We start from the raw sequence: 16,410 nt of genomic DNA on the forward strand, positions 1-16,410 counted from the left end.
TATAAATCGACACGTCACTTTAACATATTATATTTATGAAATTCGGATTTTTTTTATATTTTAGATTCCTCGCGGCTTCGTCCGCGTAGAATTAAATAAATGGAAATAAACATAGCCTACGTTACTCTGTGATAACGTAGAATTTTAATAATGCTTTCACTATTTACTGTCTAAAATCTACTGTCCATTTTAAAAAATCTTTATTTTTTTAATTGGTCAGTAGATTTTGAGTTATTTCAATACATACAAAATTAAAAATCTTTCAAAAATTCATTTACCATTTGAAAGCTACATTATCTGTGAGTAACGTAGGCTACATTTTTACTATTTTTGTAATTTAACGCGGGCAAAGTCACGAGCAACAGCTAGTGATGAATATTTAACTAACCTCCATAGAGTTGCATAGAGAGGCTGTCTTGGTTACAGAAGCGGGTACCGCAGACCATATTCTGTGCCTCTTTCCGGGAGAAGTCCAGTCCATCCATCAGCACGAAGTAGACGGGGGGCCCGATGTTCAGGTACTTGTTGAGGTGCTGGAAGTACTTCAGCTGGAAGCTGTCCTGAGGCATCGACAGCTCCTGGTCCAGACCTATCTCTATGTGCGGCGCCACCTGACACACAATCACGAATATATTAAAGAAATACCAACTAAATTCTAAATTTCTTTTAGTTTTTTTCCTTTTATAAGGGAAGGTCTGCTAACGTGTAACTGGACTACCGTAATGTTCACCGCCGAGTTTGAGTAACAGATTGTAAACAGCGCTTACAAGCAAAATTACGAAATAATTCACAAATCGACTATTAGTTCCTTACTAGAGGTTTCCAAAAAAAAATGGTAGATCTCGCTTTAACATCTTCGCACTGTATAGGGCCTGCCCGCCACATGCAATACCAGGACCATTAGACAGGCGTAAAGTGGAGGTAATTCGGCCTTCAGTCTGTCCCATTCCACTTTTTTAGGTAAGGATGGGAAAGGAAAGTGGATTTGATAGTGGAGTCGCATAGGGGAAATATGTATGTCTCTTCCTTCGTCAATAGTAGGCAACGCTTCTGTAATAGCGGATGCGGGCAGATCGCTCGTTTGTAAAAAAAAAGTTGCCTATAACATTCACGAACAACCAAACTATAATCTCGGAAAAGTGCTATTAAAATCGGTTCAGTCATTTCTGTGATAACAGGGAACAAACAAACAGACAAAGAGACAGATGTATAGAGGGCGCTAGTGGTACTGACCGCGACGGAGGAGCAGAGCCAGGCGAAGAAGACGATCATGACGGTGGCGCGCACCTCGCGCCGCATCAGGAAGGGCACGTAGGCGTGCTGGAACAGCTTGTACAGCGCGCCCTCGCCCGCGCCCGCCGCGCCCTCCGCCTTGCTGCCGCTCAGGCAGCACAGCACGTCGAATCTACACAACATATACAAATACAACCTTCACGACATTTTTATCGAGCACACTAAGTCACGAAACATTTTTTTTTCAGGTCGTAAAATTATATTTTCTTTAATTACTTCGGGAGGCAGATCCCCATTCAATAAATGTCAATAAAAGATGGAAATGAGGAGAGAGCCTAACTTATGACGGAAACGTCAAAAGTCTCTTGATCTTTGACGTTTCTGTCATAGAACAAAGAATTTTGTGACGAAATGTCAAAGATTAAATACTTTTCGACGTTCAAGAGAAAGACATTTAAGAAATGTATAGAGTAGACACAGTAGACATTTTTTCTTCGGTAACTTCTTTGGTAGCTACTAAGTTAGTAGTCACGTTAAGTGCCACCTCGTGTCCTTGAACATAATCCTTACAAAATAAGCTCCATCTTTAGTTATAAATTAAACATAAACATTCGAGCTTTAGTGACACTTATTAGTAATACAATGAATATTGAGATGTTTCGGAGCTATTATTATCAATAGAAGTGTCAACTACATATTTAGTAATGTATGGTGGACCTGTTGGCGTTCTGCCGGTGCGTGTCGATGGCGAGCAGCGCCACGAAGCAGGTGACCTGCAGCAGGAAGTCGACGAGCAGCGCGGCGCCGGCGTAGAGCGCGAAGGCGCGCACGGCCGGCATGTCGCTCAGCGCGCCCAGGAAGAAGCACACCGACTCCGACACCGACGTCAGGAACATCGACGGGCCCACTTGACCCAACCTGACATACGTAAAAACGTCTATAAATTATGTTTTTGGTAACATTTTTAAAAGGCTTTGTTACAAAACCGACACTAGAGAAAAGGGCGCTCTCTCGTGTCGGATGCCAAGACCCACTTCGAGTCGCTGCTCTCAAAATCTGCTAGAGAGTATTAGAAATAAAACCAAGTAGCAGTTATTTTGCGTTAAATAAAACTGAATCACGTTAATCTGATTATAAATCGCAGCGTAATCGACGTATATAGAATAAACAATTTAGAGCTTTTTTTTTTAAAAAAAAAACGTTGATTTACGAGTTCCGCATTCTTTCAAGCATACTCGGCTCAAACGAAACGTGTCAATAATTTGCTTTTTCGTTTTACGTCAAAGTACGTAAAATGGGCGTACATGTCCGCAACGTATACCTATATGTACGTATACGTGCGTAACGATTACATATACGTATGTTTACATGTGAAATCAGTGAGTTTATGTACATCACACGTCCGCATACGGGCGTATACGTCCGTAAACTTACGTATAAGTGCATAATTACTTACGTCCTTCCAATATGTTCAGCGACGGTCTCATTAGGTCTGCGCGGCTCGCGCTGGCTGCTCTGCACCAGGATGAAGATGTTGTCGACGCCGACCGCCAGCACCAGGAAGGGGATCACCTCCACGATGATGAGGGTGGCGGCCACGCCCGCGTACCCGAACATGCCCACCGAGCACGCCACGGACGCCAGCACAATCAACACACCTGATAAACCATACTAATATTATAAATGCGACACTTTACATGGATGAATGTTTATTAAGAGTTTCTAACGTAAACGGTTGAACGGATATGGATGAAATTTGACATAGATGTAGAATATACTCTGGTAGAACACATAAACTACTAGCTTTTGTTTTTTTAATTCTAAGCGGACGGAGTCGCGGGCAAAAGCTAGTATTATATATTTAAAACACTATTTAAACTAAGAGAAAAATCTCTTTAGCATTACATATGTACGTACAAACAGACCGGAACGTAGAGCTAACTTTTTTCGCAAATTAAATTGAGAGACTTCGTCTGCGTGGAATTTTAAAAAAATGTAAAAATATAGCTTATGTTACTCAGTTGTTAGGTTTTTGAGTTATACCATTTTTCCTCTTTATAATATTGGTATAGTTTATAATTCAAAAAGAGAGCAATTTATACGACAAAGGGTTTAAAAAGTGAAGAAAAAGGCATGACGAGTGAGATTTGAACTCTTTTATATCACAATTAAGTTGTAGAATTATAATTAAAAAATATATGTTATGACTATAGACAGTGATAACAGAATTTACACACAGGAAAACCTACATAAAAACATATATAAAGGCGAAAAAATTACCCTCTTTATAGTCAGTTAAAATCAAGCAATAATTACTAACCTCCTAATCCCAAGGTGACTTTACTGTCGATGAGCAGTCGGGAGCAGGTGGTGAAGCGGCCGAGCGAGATAGCGATATACGCGAACATGATGAAGTAAGAGACGAGGATAGTGGAGATGTCGGACTGCGACTCGCGGTCCAGCTCGTCCTCTATGGAGCGCTCGGAAGTATACGCGATATCCATGTACGACGGCATCTCGTTCTCAGTGTAATTCTTCATAAACTCTATGAATTTCTTTTCCCATTCTAAAGCTGGTTTGAGCTGGAAATAGATTTTTATAAGACAAATGTGATTGAAGTCAGTTTAATAAACAATAGTAGCCGCAAAAAGATTTATTTAAATAAGTAAAACTACAGAAATAATGTTGTAAAATATCATTAAAAACCTTGCAGGTTTAGTATTTGGTTAGTAATATGAATTGTAAAGTTTGTATGGATGTTAGTAAGAATTTATAAAACCTAACGGATCTCGATTTTTGGCAGTCTTACTAATTTTTTTTTTCGCGCAAAATCGCGGTCGTCAGATAGTATATAACATAATCATACTTCATACTGATATTATAAATGCGAAAATTTAGATGGATGGATGGATGAATGTTTGTTACGAGTTTATAGCCTAAACGGTCCAACAGATTTCGAAGAAATTTGATACAGATGTAGAGGATAGTCTTGTAGAACACATAGGCTACTCGCTTTCGTTTTTTTTTAATTCCACGCGGAAAAGCTTAGCTTAGTTTAGCATAGAAGTTTATTGATTGATTGGCTTGAATTAAGTCCTACGTACAATAACGGGGTGTTAAAGCTAGCCTAGTTGTTACCTGGTTGGTGTCGTGTTTGTTGTTGACGAGGATGGTGATGATGAGGGCGTCCGCCTGGTGGAAGCGCGAGGCGGCGGTGAGCGGCTCGCCGGGCGCCAGGAAGCCGCCCAGCGCCACGCCCGGCAGCACCGGCCCGCCGTACGGCGCCAGGCACGAGTACGGGTTACTGAACAATATACAACACATATGATAATACTTTTTTTAGTCTCCTCACTCTCCACCACCATTTTTTATATCATAACGTGGCAAACGAGCAAGCGGCCACCTAGACCCGCCAAAATGACGAAGCGACTACAAAGCTATTTTTAATTCCGGAAGGAGGAAGAGGATGTTTCCCCTTCCGATGCGTCTCCTCCACCGTCAAATCCACTTTACCATCCTTTTATTATAAAAAGAAGGATGGGAACGAAAAGGGATCAAAGTTGAGCCCCCGGCACCACACTCTTCCGCCTGTTCGCAAAATTGCTCCCACTTCATGTCTTCATAATTGAAGAAAAACAATTAAACCCATGGAAATCTTTAGTGATTTAAAGATTTATTTTCTATGGAGAATATATTAGTTTTTTTTAATTTACTACTATTTCCTTTAACCATTCCAACTAAGCTGTCAGTTTGTACTATGGTTCAGAATAGTCATTGGGATTCAAACCCTCGATCGCAAAATCGGTAGTCCGTCCCCCAAACCATTAGACTATTGACATTTGCTACAAACGAAAAAAAAAAACAAAAATGAATTAAAGAAGTTGGTATCATAACGTACCTGGCACAAGACAGCACGGTTTCCAGATAGGCGTTATCATCCAGGCTGTCTATGAGGTTCTCGCGGTTGTTCCCCCACCAGCCCCACACCGACTGCACGGCGCACTCCGACGCCGTGGTGGCCGACGAGAACTGCGACTGCAGCGGCGCGAAGCAAATGTCCTCCAACTTTGTCTCATTGCCCAATGCTGAAAGAGATAGATATACGGTATCAACTCTCTCCATTCTCACATGCGAAATGTCCACTAACTCTGTCTCAGTGCCCAATGCTGAAAGAGATAGATATATTATATCAACTCTCTCCATTCTCATATGCGAAATGTCCATCTTTGTCTTATTACCTAATGCTGAAAGAGATAGATATGTTGTATCAACTTTCTATTCATTCTTACGTGAGAAATGTGCTCTAACTTCGTCTCATTGCCCAATGCTGAAAGAGATAGCTATATACCACCAACTCTATATTTCATTTCACAAGCGAAACTTTAAATGGTTGTTTGTTTGATGAAATTTGGCATAGATGTAGGGGATAATCTAGTAGAATGCATAGAGTACTTCGTTTTTTTTTTAAATTCCAAGCGGTTAGTGTCACGGGCAGAAACTTGTAGATATATACAGATAAGATATTGTTTGGAAACAAGAGTTTCTAGTCTGTTCTATTTTAAACACGCCTGTTGAGTAATAATAGTTAAATCTATCACTTAGTATATTGAAAACCCTTCACCGTAACCATAACTTATAAAATTTCAACTCACCCATAATCCTCTCTTGCAGATCCAACACGTTAAGTAAGAAGGTAGAGTTGAAAACTGGTCCGAAGTCGAAGACGGTGCCGCTCTCCGTCGTATACTCCACCTTGGGCAGACCCTTGGAGCTGATGATGAGCATCTCCGTGCGGTAGAAGGGCTCGAAGTGTGTATCGAAGTAGTCCCGTTCCATACGAGAGCGGGAGTTCGGCGCCGCCCACAGTTCAACAGGGTTGGTCGTCACTTGCATATACTTTATACCGAAGCCCAGAGAAACCACAAAACATAGACCTGTCACACAAATTATAAACCTTAATATAATTTTAAATTGTCGTGGTTTTTATAAATACAATGTTCGTAAGATACTGGTTTCTTGCCACGATTTTCTTGGTTTTTTCCGATATTTTTTTCGACACAGTTGCGTGCGCCATGTTCGCAGGCCAACAGGACATCCCAATCGTGGTAAGAAACCCATATTCTATGAAATTTATTTTACTAAATTATAAATGTGAAAATTAACACAAAAGGATGGATGGACAAAGACCCGTTTTTAGAGTTTATAACCTAAAGGCTAAACGGATCTCGATGAAATTTAGCAGACGTAGAACATAGTTTATAAGAACATATTAGCTACGTTTTTTTTTTTAACAATAAATAAATCAATAACATCAATTCATCATACTATTATAATAATTACGAAAGTTTATGGATGGATGGATGTTTACTAAAGTTTGTAGCCTAAATGGCTGAAAAGATTTCGATGAAATTTGGTATAGATGTATAGTCTGGAAGAACACATAGGCTACTTAGTATTTTTTTAATTCCACACGGACAGGGTCGCGGGCGAAAGCTAGTATAACCATATGTCGATTTGTAGATCATTGTGTTCTTACCAAGGAATAAGACGATCCAAGGTCGCGATGCCATGATGCATCCCCACCACTGGAAGAAGTCCTCCAGCCTGGTCTCAGTCTCTGCTCCGAGACGCTCGAAGAAGGTCGCGTCACCGCCCTCACCCTGCTCCCCTGTCCATCCCACACTAGTCGGGTTGGTAGACATCTCTTGGTTCGTGTCTGAAGCTACACCTGAGATTAATAGATTATTTTTATGTTTTCTTGTGAACAAAAGCTAGTTTGCCTAAAAGATTTTCTTTGCCCTTTTTGGCAACTATTGGGCAAACATTCGCTAAGTCTAAAACTAAGACAAATTAAATTACGTATTTACGAACGAATTTTAAAATGTCGATGTAATACTAAATATGCAAATAATCTATTCAGATTTATAAAAATTAAATTACTTTTAAAGACAAAACTACTCTATTCCTTTTAACAAGGACAATTAGATCTCATAAAGACGAAGACATAAAAGCATTGGAAACGCCATACAAAACACTCAAAGAATACAGAATTAATACAAATGTTTGTATGTAACACATATGTATTGTTTGAAGTTAATATACCCATTTTTGTATTATTTAAAAACACCATGCAGTGTTATTATGCATCAAACTATAATTAAGTTAGAAACAGAACATGCAAAATACAACATTAAAAAAAATACTTGTATATAACAACCGATCAACAAAACAGTAATAAAAAGCCAATTTAAACATAAGTAAATGTAGACAATTTTCACCTTAGTATAATTGGGCTAATTTATGACCAGATGGACATAAGTCAAAATAAATTATGACATATTTTTAAGTAATAAACAATTTATTATTATTATTATTAATGCCACCCTTTCAATAGTAAAGTGTTACAAGATCTTGTACTGATGACATATAGTAGCGACATAAGGGCAGGGAAAAGTTTGGGCTACCCAGGGCGCCGGAAATATGGGGGCGCCACAGCCACATATAGGGGCGCCACGGGCGTATAAATGGACGCCTTTCGTGTAAGTTTGCAGTTAGAGGACGCCGATAATGCTTAAACCGAACCTTTTGTCATGTTTTTTTAATCTACGTTATTCTCTTTGCCTATGTAGGGTTACCATATTATTTGGACAGATCTAAGCATGATAGCTGCGCCCTCCTTTGTTTCAAGAATATAGAATATAGACTTGGAATAATGTCTGAGGTAAAAATGTTTTGGTGTCGATTTCCTATTAGACCAAATATCTTAGTTATATTGTTACTGTTATGTTGATAGATTATTATATAGTCAATAAAAATACGATTCCCCACAATAATACTTTAAAATAAACGGCAATAAATACCTGGAGGAAAACTAACGATTGCTAATGTAAAATCAGATAATTTAGTTGTATGTAAATAATTCATTATTAATATTCATGCTACCAAAAATGTAACATTTAGTTAATTAAAACATAGATAAGTATTCAAAACTGCAGTTACATTGTTTTGATATAAATGTGAAAGGAATTTGTCATAGTTTACAAAAGTGCGCTTTGTTTAATATTTGATATTAAAACATCGCCTTCCTATCACCATTTTTTCAACAATAGGTAATACAAATATTAATGGTAACTAAATTTAGTTAAATTACTAAGGTATTAGTGAAATACTAGTCTAAAAATCTGATTTGGCACGTCGGGAACCAGAATACTATTCTACCCAACGTGCCAACTCAAACGCTGGGTTGTGTCATCACAAATGTTGTTAATCGTGTGGTAAGTTAGTGGTGAGCTTGTGGTGAATGTGTGGTGAGCGTGTGCTGTTGTGGTGTCATGTGATACGTACTAGATCTGTGGCTGTGCAGCGGACTGGTCTCCGAGCCGCCGCGGACGTCCTCCCCGCCGCGCGCCCAATCGTCTGTCCCCAAGCACCGCGTTAGCACCGTCGAATTTAAAACACCGTACAGAAATACACCTTATTGCTATGTTTATATGATTCAAAGTTACTTTAGCAAACCTTTTTACAATTAACATCTTTGACTTTTTTAATACTTAACATTTTAAAGAGGATTTTATGTTACAAGGTGGCAAATGAGCAAGCGGTCACCTGAATCCACCGAAAGGCGAAGCGACCGCTGCCCATAGACATCCGCATTTGCAGATACGTTGCCAAATCATAGCAAATTAAGATGGATTTCTTTCGATAGCCTTTGTCATATTAATTCAGTAAAAAGTACAAGTGGCCATGCAATACACGTTGTGTAATAATCACACTGTTTTGAAATATTTACGTAGTGCATGGTAACTCATCCAACACCTAATTGGAAATACCACCACGCACAAGTCTGATAAACAATTAAAACAATATCATGAAAAATATAAGAAATTGAGAAGTTTAAAAACAATAAACACCTTGTGCGTAATTTATTGGAACAATATTACATTGATTTTTATAATTATTAATAACTCAATCGTAAATAATCGTAACCCATAATTTTGCGTTATGCAAAAACCCTATCTGGTAAATTTAGGTTACAACATACGATCATTTACATCGAGAACAGCGATTTTATTTCCTTACTAACTCAATGGACATAAAAAAGTTTCTAATTTTCAAAGCAAAAATGTAATGTAATTTTGTTCCATTGTATAATTAATAATTAATATAAATAATATCCATCACCAATATTTAAATTTAAAAAAGCAGATCACCATTGCCATATTAAATGTATCTGGAATAGATTTAGCGTTCAATAAATACATAAATACTATACACCAAGGTGTTATTTCGTGATTTCTGGAAATTAAACAATTATGCAAATGTTGATATAAATGATTCAGTAGACTTGAGCGAGATGGCGTTACCGATAATGTTGAATTAAAACGTTGGGAATAACATTTAGGGCCTGTCCCACCAAATTGTAAATTGTCTGATAACAATCCAAAATTTCAAATATGTGATGGAAATATCGGATTTTGTTATCTTATCTGACAGTGACGTCATTTTTAAAGTAAGCCTCTATCAGCTTGTTGTGAGACAGGCCCTTAATAAAAACAATTATAGGAAGAAATTAACAAGAATCAAACCGCAAATAATCGAATTAATTTTTGTTTTAAAAATTATGTAAACAAAAAATTCTTTCTTCGTAAAACATTAATGGATTTCGAACCTATTTTTTCTATCTTTATTATCAATCTGTGTAAAATAAACCAATTGACGATATGATCAAAATAAATAAGAAATTTCTTACGAAATGTACAAGTTAAATACCTATTCAATTTTTTATATAATTTTCAACAATCGACAAATTAATTCCAACATAGAATAACGCAGTCTGCGTTTTGCAGACCGAGATCAAGCATGTGAGTAGCTGGAACACTTAAATGCCAGTAGCTGGCATGAAATTTTCTGCCAGCTACATAATTGATAGAAGGTTCGAATAGTATTACACATATCTCAATCTTATTGACATTCACAGGCATGTGTATTTCAGGTGTACTCACCGACTTGGTTCTCGTGCGGATTGCAGCAGTAGACGCCGCTGAGGAAGAGCGTGGAGAAGATGAGGAAGATGATGGCCATGACGAAGGCGTATCCATCCGTGCCCATGATGGTGAAGGGCCGGTGCGGGGGCGGGCGCGGCGGCGGCACGGGGCACGACGCCGCGCAGTCCAGGCACGAGCAGCCCGGCTGACCCTACAAGACACATTGCTAACTATCGTGTCCATCTATATGTACTATCAGTATATATACTATTTTTTTTAAATATCAGCAGATTTTTGTTAATTTACAAATATTTCCCTTAACCATTCCAACTAAGCTCTAGTCTTGTCTTAGTCATGGTTTACGACAATAGTCGATTGGCGGGATTCGAGTCATCGTCTAGGTAGACTGTACCCCAAACCAACTTGGCAATTGACGCTTTAGATACTCTACCAATATTATAATGAGGAAATATTTACATTTTTGTATGTATTGAAAGAACTCAAAAACTACTCGCCGATTTCAAAATTCTTGCGCCATTAAAAAGCTAAGTTATCAGTAGGCGTATACTACTCTTTGTAACTACAGATGAATGATATTTATAGCTATATCGATATCGCAAATCAAAGAAATTTTAAACTAATGTTCAAGTTCCATTAACATTATCTAAATCGTGCACAGGGTCCTTTCAAGTTATTTAATAAATGTATAAATGAATCTTACATTGATACTGGCACTGCAGGACGTCGTAGGCGGCTGGTAGGGTACGACCTGGTCATCAGGCATGTCTCCCGAGATATAATTGATCTGGAAGGGCACGAAGGGTGATGACGAATCTCCCATGGAGTCGAACCACCGCTGCGGCGTGCAGTACGACGCGCCCCACTTCCCGCACATCAAATCCAACGCTCGTTGGTTGCTCGATGGCATTTGGACCTGGAAATAAAAAGAACATGTAATTGCTGTATTCAATCCGTCATCTTATCATTTTAAAAGTAAGTAGCCTATGTATTCTTGGAGACTAGCATCAAAATTCGTCCAGGAGTTTAGGCTACAAACACAACAAACATCCATCCATCTAAACTTTCGCATTTATAATGCTACTAAAAGGTAAGGTTTCTGTACAAAAGCAGATATTAGAAGTAAAGTATTAATATGTAATGGTATCATTACCTGCAGACATGAGTCAAATGTAGAATTCATATAGGTGGCACCGAGATGATAGTCAATCTCTTCGATCTGTTCCTTTTTATCTGAAATCAATAAACAGAAAATGTATTATATTTCAATTGGATTAGCTAAGGTTATAATAACGAGGAGCAGTTCTTTAACCTTTGACTTGCTATGTATATCAAAAGCCTACTTGATACTTAAAAAGCTTAGAAATTTAACCAAGGCTTTAGACAAAGTCGTTTTCGATGTAATTACCTTTGTTAAACGACCTCTTGACTGGTTTGATGAATTTGCTCTGTTCAGGATCACAAGTCATGCCGCAGATGTGCTGTAGGAAGTTTTTATAGCAGGCGGGACAGCGCGACAGAATGTTCTCTGCCTGCACGATCTTGCTCTCGAAATTTTTTAACTGTTCGATGTTACAGCACGATACGCCGCCAGCCGCGATCGACGGACAGTACATCTGGATGATTGGCTAGAATAAAAGAAATAATTGTAATGTTTTTAATGGTAGAAACTGTGTTAAATGGCTTCTTAGATACAGTATTATTTACATGTATTTATTTCTCTTTTTCGCAGGTAGTTTAATGGATTTTGAAGCCCAAAGTCTTCGAGACACAGAGTGTAATCAAGTTATTTAAACCGGGCAATTACTTTTCGAAATTAACTACCACTTTTTAAATAACGCAACTTTTTAAAACTAACACAGTTCTCCAGTAAAAATCAGAGTTGCCTTTTCATCATATCAATACAAATAATGATTGTTTATTCTGGAATATATTATTGCTATGCATCAACGAGAGTAAAGATAACTGAATGACCGCTCCTGTGAGACGGCTAGGGCTGCTACCTTTGAGTTTGATGAGAAAAATTTCCGTTCCGTTTCCTAATTAATTCTTGGTACGCATTCTAAGACTTTCGAGTTAGGATGTGAAAACTAACTGGACATCGTCTTTGGCACTGGTCGCTTTAAACGAGTCAAAGATTAAGATAACGTCGTTTCGCCGTTAATTTTGTGACGTTTTTAAATTTGGCAGCCCTAGACACAGCTCGTTCGAGATTCGACCTACGTAATAACGCGTCTTTGATCTCTTATTCACAGCGATAACACTCCAGATACGAATGACTCACTCTCTCATTTCGCATACATTTACTCTAATGTTACATTGAACGGAGATAAAAAGAAAACAAAGTGTACACGAACATGGGACAATTAAGTTGTTTTTAAGTTAAATATGGGTCTATCTATCAGGACAGGACCTACAGGAGTTAGATATACATTTCGGTTACATCAACAAGGAGGTAAATAAACTATACCTTTATTACAACTAAATATTGCAGGACTTTTAGATTAAAACCGAAAATTAGTTTGAATTGTAATTTATAATTACTATTTGTCTGAAAATATTATTTGATACAGCCAAAGTCTGATTGTATGCAAGGTCTTTGAACATTTTCTCAGTACAATTCCATCGAGATTTCCTTATCTTGTACATAAAAAGCTGCAGTTATCCGAGCATCTTTATCAAGGTTTATAATTTAAAACCATATAAAAATCCATCATCAATTAAAACTATAAATAGTTGGCGAAATACAAAAACGTATTAATTGCGTTAGGCATTAAAAAGCTAGTGAAAGAAAGAAAAATATTACCCTATGTATTTCTATTGCGCGAATCAATGATACAAAAAAATTGTCATTTGTCACTTTCTCATTGAAAAAAATTGTGATACCAATATTATAGACAAGCAGTATAAACCCACAGTTATAGTGAACGTTTCAAGGAATACAATTTGTTGAAAAACCTATCATTCAATGTTTTTCAGTACTGGGTATCAATTTGTTTTCATTATTAGTTTTAATATGACTCATCCACTAATGTCTACCAAATAAGTGTTATCAGCCAGCTGTGCTCCGGACAATTGATAATACACCTGCGGTAAATATCGCCTTATCTAATCCTACTTTTCCGAAAATATAACCTACTAGCATGTTGCTCGCGACTTCGCCTGCGTGAAATTAAAATAATAGTAAAATCACAGCCTTTGTTACTCGAAAACATCGCTTTTAATGGTACAAATATTTTCGAAATCAGTCCAGTAATTTTTTAATTATTTCGTTACAGACATCATCAAAAATAAAAATCTGTCATGTTAATAATATTAGTATAGAAGTTTTTTTTTATATTGTAACGTAATCCGCCAAACTGGGAAGCGACCACTGCCCAAAGACATTCGTAATAGCGGATGAGTTGCCTACCCTTAATCGATGGAGTAGATGATGTTACCCCTTCACCGTCAAATCCGTGTTCCCTTTCTTATAACAAAAAGTGTTTGGAAAAAAAGGACTAAAGTGTGGCCTCCGGAACTATACTCATCAAACGAAACGCGAAATTGCTCCCACTTCACGGCAGTATAAACGTATACTACGCTATACTCACAAAATATGTTGCCCTACGTTTCTGGAAAATCCTCGAATTTAGTGCTCAAATCCCAAAACTTAGTGCTGTATTAAGGTTATCGCTCATTAGACCCAACTTTAACATCGCCGCAACGACCACGGAATATCGACACCTTGATGGGCTACAATCACGCGTTGTTCGATTGGATAATTTATAATCGTTATGAAAAATGACCTTAAAATACGTTGCTCATTCAAATACGACTGTAATATCAAACGGGTAAGTAAGTCTTAACCAAAGATAAGTCCAGCAATTATCATTGGCTAATGTTCGACTTTATTATGGCTATAAAAACTTATTACGCACGTTATGTAAATACTATCCTTGAAAATTTACGACAAAATTGCAAGATAATGGAAACAATTTTCTTCAAAAAGGTTTATTTTATTTTTCAATTATTGTTTAAAGTTTTTCTCTATGTTTTCATGCCATACATCAGTCGACGCAACACAAGAGTCAGTCCCTTATCCTGGTTTTAAACTTCCGCAATATGGACCATACATTTTAAGTACACATTCATATATGAACGGAATACATAATAACCTATGTATTATTTTTCCTTTTCTATTTTCCTGGAGGAACGGAGATGGTTCACCTCTAGCCACAAACCAAGTCATTGAGAGGACAAGACAAAGTTAGGACATACTTGTTGGCAACCTACTGGTACATATCGTCGACTATAGGCATTTATAACTGGTATGAGTAGCAAGCAAGACAAATATGTTTTTAAGAGCTCAGGTTATAGAAATTGAGGGAGGGAAAGATGTGAAGCTTGAAATATACTGGAATGCAAGTTACTATTCCAATTTTCCTGGAACCCCCTGCGGTGTTAACCGTCACGTACTTTTTACAGACGTGACGTCCGAGACTGTGGTCATAGTGACGATAACAAATTATTCAAAGGAATACGCGATGACGAGGAATTGATGTCGAACACAGCTGAAGTAGACGGGGAAGTGAGTCAAAATTATATTTAACGACTTCGTTGACGTGAATTTTAGAAATAATAAAAACATAGCCTATGTATCTGATAATATAGGTTTATAATAGTGTAAGAATTTTTTAAATCGGCCCAGTGGTTTTTTGGTTATTTCATTACATACAAAAAATACAAATGTTACCTATATTATATTATATTATATTTAGTATAGATTGGCAACTTTCACTAAGTAACGCGTTATTCAAGTATTTAGGGCCTGTCCCACCAAATTGTAAATTGTCTGATTTTTATCAGACAATTTACAATTTATTTATTTATTTTACAATCCAACGTGTAAAATATGTGATAGAAATATCGGATTTTGTTCCCTTATCCGAAAGTGACGTCAATTTTATACTATCTGAGCCTCTATCAGCCAATTGTGGGACAGGCCTTTTATCTCTTACGTTTTACCACCAGCTGCTGTAACTTGTTAACTGTTTTGGTCAGTCCGTGCATCTACTGACTTCATAATAATTCTCATTAATTACATCACAGATTCCATACAAAGAAGCGAGGCATCGGCAATACCGCTTAGGTAACTGCTAACAGCAACTATTACGTATTGCTGAATTTTATATAGTAACTGATTCCTCAGGGAACTTTGCAATCCTGTACACATATTCGAGTTACTTTACTCTCATTCCTAATATAATGAGTACGATTATACTTTACTAGTTGTTGCTCGTGACTTCGTCCACGTGGAATCAATGGTAACGTAGCTTTTTAATTTTAAAATAATTTTTGAAATTGGTCCAGTAGTTTTTAAATTATTTCAATACATAAAAAAATACAAATCTTTCCATTTTATAATATTAGTATAAATAAGTATAGATTTGACAAAAACGAATCAAACTAATTTGCCTTCAGTACTATCAATAAGTTAAGCAGCACATTTAATTGTTCCATTATCTATTATTATAAAAACAAAGCTTTAAGATCAATATCAGTATAAATAAACATGGCTTTGTTTTTTAATAACCTAGTTTCAACTATTGTGCAATGACGTCTCTAGTCTTACATGACGTAGGACAGTTGATCGATTGCTAGGACCAGCATCTCAAGCTTATAGGAATACTAGAAACCTAAAGAATCTGTGTATCTGTCATTTTAGAATAATAAATTGTGTATTTTACATAGATTATGTCCAACAAAGACCTAAACTGCAGTAGTTTATAATTTTAGTAAAAATTGCGGGAAACCACGACTATAATTATGTTCAGTGTTTTAAAATTAATATTTTCATTTCTTTAGACATCGATTATTCGCTTTATAGTAATAAGTAGTTACTGTTCTCGTCAGGAAATCAATATGGTGTGTTGATAAGCAAAGGTCGACAATTAACTATACTGTTACAAGTAATTAAATGTGTTACAAGTTCGATTTCCACTGCATAACAACATGTATAAAACAAATTCTCTGTAAGTACCTATTCTTATTATAAGGATTTGTTTGATCCGAAAATAAAACGGGAAAGACCAATATACCAAAACACATTGTATCAAAACAAAATTTGTCATAACCACAAACCGGTGCTTAAGTTATGCAGATTTGCACCGCCATAGACATATAAAAACTTCCT

The 16,410-nt window shown here is 36.9% G+C and overlaps 1 protein-coding gene across 4 annotated transcripts in view; it reads right to left on the reverse strand.

Annotated features, from left to right (window-relative positions):
- Positions 1–16,410, reverse strand: part of LOC106110837 (Niemann-Pick C1 protein) — a 48,016-nt gene that overhangs the window by 10,875 nt on the left and 20,731 nt on the right. For 3 of the 4 annotated variants that reach the window (XM_013292770.1, XM_013292771.1, XM_013292769.1), the window contains exons 3-16: positions 11,644–11,863; positions 11,389–11,468; positions 10,939–11,151; positions 10,236–10,428; positions 8,578–8,649; positions 6,770–6,961; positions 5,886–6,167; positions 5,132–5,318; positions 4,372–4,537; positions 3,554–3,815; positions 2,690–2,891; positions 1,951–2,151; positions 1,234–1,405; positions 389–611 (exon numbers count right to left, since the gene is read on the reverse strand). In XM_013292770.1, coding sequence (XP_013148224.1) covers positions 389–611; positions 1,234–1,405; positions 1,951–2,151; positions 2,690–2,891; positions 3,554–3,815; positions 4,372–4,537; positions 5,132–5,318; positions 5,886–6,167; positions 6,770–6,961; positions 8,578–8,649; positions 10,236–10,428; positions 10,939–11,151; positions 11,389–11,468; positions 11,644–11,863 — 2,665 coding nt within the window. The remainder of the gene's footprint in view (positions 1–388; positions 612–1,233; positions 1,406–1,950; positions 2,152–2,689; positions 2,892–3,553; positions 3,816–4,371; positions 4,538–5,131; positions 5,319–5,885; positions 6,168–6,769; positions 6,962–8,577; positions 8,650–10,235; positions 10,429–10,938; positions 11,152–11,388; positions 11,469–11,643; positions 11,864–16,410) is intronic. The other variant, XM_013292772.1, reaches the window with a different exon arrangement.

The sequence above is a fragment of the Papilio polytes genome, unplaced genomic scaffold (genome assembly GCF_000836215.1).
Source record: "Papilio polytes unplaced genomic scaffold, Ppol_1.0 DF824191.1, whole genome shotgun sequence".
NCBI lineage: Eukaryota > Metazoa > Arthropoda > Insecta > Lepidoptera > Papilionidae > Papilio > Papilio polytes.